This window comes from Helobdella robusta (genome assembly GCF_000326865.2).
Source record: "Helobdella robusta unplaced genomic scaffold HELROscaffold_10, whole genome shotgun sequence".
In the NCBI taxonomy this organism is placed as follows: Eukaryota; Metazoa; Annelida; class Clitellata; order Rhynchobdellida; family Glossiphoniidae; genus Helobdella; species Helobdella robusta.
In genome coordinates, this window is record NW_008703571.1 from 2217550 (window position 1) to 2223752 (window position 6203).

At 34.0% G+C, this 6203-nt stretch overlaps 1 protein-coding gene across 1 annotated transcript; it reads right to left on the bottom strand.

Moving 5' to 3' along the window:
* Positions 1-754: 754 nt before the first annotated feature.
* On the bottom strand, positions 755-5024 carry HELRODRAFT_142654 (hypothetical protein; the record flags this gene model as incomplete). Its single annotated transcript, XM_009011909.1, has 2 exons — positions 755-991; positions 4782-5024. Coding segments are annotated over 2 exons (480 nt in total), but the record flags the coding sequence as incomplete, so codon positions are not given.
* Positions 5025-6203: the final 1179 nt, after the last annotated feature.

Here is a 6203-nt window from a genome sequence, read left to right on the forward strand (position 1 = left end):
GTTGTTGTTGGCGATGTTTCTGCTGCAACTGTTGATAATGTTGTGGATGTTGTTGTCGGTGATGTTGTTCTAAATAATTTTGCGGTTGGTATTGCGGCTGATGCAATCTCTGATGTTGTTGACGTTGGTAAGGTTGCTGCTGCGGTAGATCCTTCATTCTGTAGCAAGACCCATAAACCTGAGTGTCTATGCTGTTAGCCGAATCACTTTTAATTGCTCTATCTAGTCCATCTGCCGACAACAAAAATGACTTCAACTTGGTCGATGAAAATGACGAAGATGACGACGACGACGACGAAGATGATGATGACGACGACGATGTCAAATAGACATTGACTTTGCTAAGTTTATTCAGCCACACAATATCGCAACCACACTTTAGTGGATTGAATGTGAGGTCTAGAAACTTCAGCTTCAGTCCACGAACCACCTCACTGTTGTTGAATGAGAGAAAGCGATTGCTGCTGAGTGAGAGGTAACGAAGTTTGGAGGATTTCTTGAAAAGGTTTGCTGGCAAGGACGAAATGTTGTTGCGGTCCAAATGTAACCTTGAAAAACAAGATGGGGATGAAGATGCTGATGATGGAAACTAACATTAAAAAAATGATGATAAATATGGTTATCGACATTGTCGTTATCACCATCATCGTCATTATCATAATTTTCATCATCATCATCATCGTCGTCGTCATCATCATCACCTCTGCAATGACGATAGATTGGCAAATGCTTTCGACCAGACGCTAGCAATGACATTGTTGCTTATTCGAATTTCAGTGATGTTCTGCATGTTGGCGAAGTAATTATCGACGACGTAGTTCAATTTATTATTCGTCAGGTCGAGAATTCGAAGAGAACGCAATTTGGCGAATGTGTAAGGGAAGAATGCGTTGAGTTTGTTGCCATCCAGGTGCAAAACTCGCAGGTTCTCCAGGTATTCGAAGGAATCTTTCTGGATTTCGCTGATTTGATTCTCACCTAGGAAGAGAATCTGTGGGTTTGATTGAAGCAAGCCTGCTATTTGTACGCTATTTGTTGAGAATCAATGCAAACTTGATATCGAATTTTCTGTAGTGAATAATAGCGTTTTAAATTTGTACATGAAGAAAAAATTTTTAAATGTTGAAGAAATGTAAAAATATTGGAAAACAATATATTTTTTATAAAACTCATTTGTAAAAAAATTGCATGTAAATAATTTTAATAGAAATTTATATGCTTGCCGATAGTGGCGGTTTCAAGATTATTTTTAGGAAGATGGAAAATTTTGGATGTTTGTAAATTTTTCTATTAATTTTTGAGGTGTAAAAATTAACCAAAAATTTTATGGCAAGCTAAATGTTTGAATATCAAAATAAAGAACACAGACAATATAGAAATTTTCTAAACACGTTTACATTTTCGTTACATTTCATAACTGGTTAAAGATGTATTCCCTTTGAAAGCAGAACTACCTGCCGGTGTTTTACGTGCACGTAGCTGCATAAATATGCACATAACTGATAGTAAATTTTGTCTGGCATAGTTCTATGAAGGATGTTGCAATTTTTTTCTACATAATTGTATGCAAGTCCTCCGAGTGCAAAGCAGTGAGTAAGCGATTGTGCAATCTACTGTGAAACATCTGAAAAAAAAACATGAGAAAATCAATAAAAAAGGTTGTGAAATAAGAGTGCAAAAGTACATTTTTAATGAAATTTAGAAAAAATCTTGTAAGAAAAAAATCGATGTGAATAAAGAAAATAAAAAACACAGTAGGCAAAGAAAATTGTTCTATCAAAACTAACATTACAAACAAGAAGAGAATAGTAAAAACACGTGCACATAAACAATATCTCTGAAACAAAACTAAACGCCACAAACAACAACGAACCATCGTAATATAATTCATTCAAAATTTTGAAAAACTTTAAAAAATTAAATTAAACGACCAACAACGTGAAATTGAACGTGAAAAGCAAACATGGAATAAAGATGAAATAAAAGTAGAACAGAGAAAGGGAGAAAGAAAGAAAGAAGAGAAAAAGAGAAAGAAAGAACGAGAGGGGGAAAGAAAAAGAAAGAAAAAAAAAAAAAGAAAGAAAGAATGAAAAAATTGATAAACAGATATATTTGTAACATCTCATTAAAAGAGAAAAAGAAATACAATGAAAAAATCACAGACAGAGAGAGAGGTACAGACAGACAGACAAACAAACACAGAAATAATATAAAAAATTTCTGAAAGTTAGAAGGATATTTTTCCTTCGATTAACTGGACAAGCGAGATGAATAAATAACTCGCTGAGGGATCAAAACAAGAGTACTCAGTAATTAATTAAAGAAACATATGAACAAACATACGAACATCAGTTACAGCAGCAGAGGCAGCAGTAGAAAACTGAATGACAAATTATGTAAATGTTGCAATGAACTAATGAGGCTGTCATCAAAAGTGATAATTGGAACTTTAGTGAAACTGTAACAAACATTTATAATGATGGCAGTATTAACAATGGTAAAACTGAAACAATTTATCAAAGAAATATCAAAGAGAAAAAGAGAGAGACGGAGAGAGAGAGAGAGAAAGAGAGAAAGAGAGAGAGAAATAGAGAGAGAGAGAGAAAGAGAAAGAGAGAGAAAGATAGACAATGAATAAAAAAGAAAATTTTTTGTTATTATTACAAGAACAGAAAAATGACAGGAAAGACAAAAATTGAAGTATGCATCGATAAGGCATATGTTAGTGCTGATAAAGTGAAAAATAATTCCCAGACGTCCAATGCTAGCAAATGAATTTTTACGTATATATCGCCACTATTGCAAATAAAATTTTAGTAATAATGTTTGTAAATATGCCTAGATGAAATTGAAGTGCATCTTATGTGTTGAAAATATTGCAAAATGCATAAAAAAAGTGAATGATGGAAAGTTATCTTGCTTTTTAGTGAGAAGATTTTTGTTTTGTGAAAGCTTTTAAAGACTCTTACAAAGTATTTTTACGATGGTTTGCGCGGTGTTTGTTCTTTTTTGCTTCGGCCAATAAATATAAAGCTGCATTTCACAAATGGAAAATAAAACTACCGTAAAAATATCTAATTTGAAAGTTTAAAATAAATTAAAAAAGAACTTTCAAGCCTATTCAAATGAGAAAAAAACAAAACAAACTAAACAAAAAAAACAAAGTAAGATGGTAGAAATAAAGCAAACAGATTGAAACGGATGTCGATTGATCAAGATACACTTCAATTAAATGAGCCAAAAATAATATATAGACTTACAAATAGAGGCACACGCACATCCAAACGCACATTGCCTACTAATATACAAAATTACATTCACTTTAAAACACATACACTAATATACAAAATTACATTCACGTTGAAACACATACACTAATATACAAAATAACATTCACTTTAAAACACATTCACTAATATACAAAATTGCATTCACTTTAAAACACATACAATAATGTACAAAATTACATTCACTTTAAAACACATACAATCACTCACATACACACGTGCATAAACACAACCAGGCTCCGAACAGTATAGGACATCAAAAACAGTAAAACTGATACGTACGAGCGGAAGAACAGACAGTGAATATGTATATATCCTTGGACTTGTTCGTTCTTTCTTCATTCCGTTCATTCATTTGTTTTAGGTTTGTTAGCTTGACAGTTGTTTGTTATTTTGTTTTTCAATGCCTTTTATTAATATACATCTCTTGCAAAGTCATCATTCCTTTCTACCGCTTCATTTCCATATTTGCTTTCTTCGATTTTTTTTTCATTTCTTTTGCTTAATGTTTTATTTAATGTTCTTTGCGTTGGAACCATTTTCTTTTTAGTGAATTTTTTCAAGTAAATTGTTCCGCCAAAGAATAAAGAGCGGTTAAAATTTCAATTTGCAACTTGTTCACGTCCTACTTTTGTACACACGCACTCCATCACAAGTTATGTACGCGTTTGTATACTTGTTTCGGATAACCATGTACAAATAAAACTTTTTCCTAACAAACCTATTGCATGTATAAAAACGTAAGCAAGAAAACCTTATATAACCATACTCACGCACACATACGGCAAAAAATAATTCACATTTATCTAAACAGTTTTGTAAGTTGATGAACATTTTCACGGGTACTTACGATCAAAACCACTTATTAACCGCGCATACATTCACAGACTCTTAGACATACAAACGCACACGTTTCGATTACACACGTACACGCGCACACAGCCCAACGTTAAAATCATGTGTAACTGATTCTTACTGTGCAAATGGGACTCTAAAGATGGAACGAGGGCCCGGAATTTAGTTCATGCCGTAACGAGGAATAATTTTTCTTTACTACGACGTAAGAGGATAATTTTGTCGGCAGGCGGTGGGATGGTTCGCCATTTCAATAAAGTATGCTGGCTTTAACGGGAATTAAGTTTATGCTAAGTGCGGTTAGGAGCTATTAAAATTTTTTTTAGGAAAACGTTAAAAAATTATTTTGTCTTAAAGCAAGTTTAAATGAACAAAATTTAAATAAAAGTTTGTTTAAAAATTATATATAGCTAATTAGTTTAGTTGACTGTCTCTCAATTCGAATCAAATTTTGAAAATTAAAAACATTGCCGCAATTATTTCTGTCTATTAGGTGTTTTTGTTTGTTCATCGCAATTGTTTGCAAGTTTTAAAGAAGTGGATTTCTGGTAAGCAATGTTGCTTTCGTTGTCCAACCGCTATTCAACAAACAGTTGAAACATTCATTGAGTCAAGCAATCAAACAAAACACCATCTTACCTGAAGAGCTGACTGGTGTTTGAAAGCAATTTTGGACAGCTTAGTTATCTTATTCCTATCCAAATCCAACTTTTTCAACTTCCACAGCCCAGCAAAAAAATGTTCCTCCAACTCAGAAATCTCGTTTCCCCAGAGTGACAGTTCTCTCAAGTCTCGATTCTCATAGAAAAAACCATCTGGAATCGTTTCTAATTGGTTGCCCCACAAATTCAACCGGAGCAGCTTATTGAGTCCATTCAATAACTTATCAGGCAGTGATTTGAGTTTGCAAGCTCCCAAGCTGAGTTCCAGCAGATGATCGCCTACACCAACGAAGGCTTCTGAACTTATGTAACTCTCGATTGAATTGAAGTTTAAAGAAATTTTTCTGACTTTTAAATTTTGAAACGATCCCTGAGGGAGACTTAATATTTGTTGGTTGTCAGCTGAAAATGAGTTGTACACGTGTTGTTGCTGTCGTTGTATTGGCTGTTGCGACGTTGTTGGAGTTGATGCTGATGATGTTGAAATGAATGTTGGGATTTCTGAAATTTTGTTGCAAATGATTTCGTTGTTGATGGAACACCAACATTTCTTATTTTTAACGTAGTTGTCGTTGCTTTCAAATTTAATTGGACAGAAATTCGTTTTTATTGCGTTTAAATTATCTTTGTAGCGGTCGATGCTTTTTAGCATGGTGTTGGTGTCCTCGCTCATCCTGCTGCTGCTGATGGTTTTGCCGTTGAAATAATAACTGTTGTCGTCGCCAATGTTGCCGACCGGATTCTTTTTGTTCATGGCAAATTTGGAATTGATTGTTGTTAGTTGCCGGGGTTGGTTGTTGTTGGTTGCTGTTTTCTCTTGAAGATGCTGATCTCTGCGTTTTCTGAAGCTCATTTTGGAATTATCCATCGAGGAGTTATTTTCATGTGATGTGTCGTTGTTTGAATGGTTGGTTTGGTTGTTGTTTGAATGTTTGTTGTCAGTTTTGTTGCTATTTGAATTGGTGTTAGTGTTGTTTTTGTTCTCGTTTGGTCTTTCGTCTTTGTCATCGCAATCTTCCGAGATATCGTTAACAATGTTTATGCCCCTGTCACTGTTTATATGTTGGCTCTTTTCAATGATGTAGAAGTTGTTTTGGCGCTTTTTACTCTTGTTGGTGTTGATGCCACTGATGCCAATGTTGTTGTCATCACTGATGCTGATGTTGTTGTTTATTTTGTTTGGGTGGTTGTTGTTGTCGGTTATAATGTTGTTGGTTATGTTGTTGTTTATGTTTATACTGCTTATGTTTTTGTCGTTTCCGCTGTCGATACTACTAATGTGGTTGTTGCTTGTGTTACTTGGAATTTTGTTGTTTGCAATCCTGTCAATTTTGCCTATGTTGTTGTTAGTGTTGGCGTTGATCTTGTTCTTGATAATGTTGTTATTGTTGTTATTGTT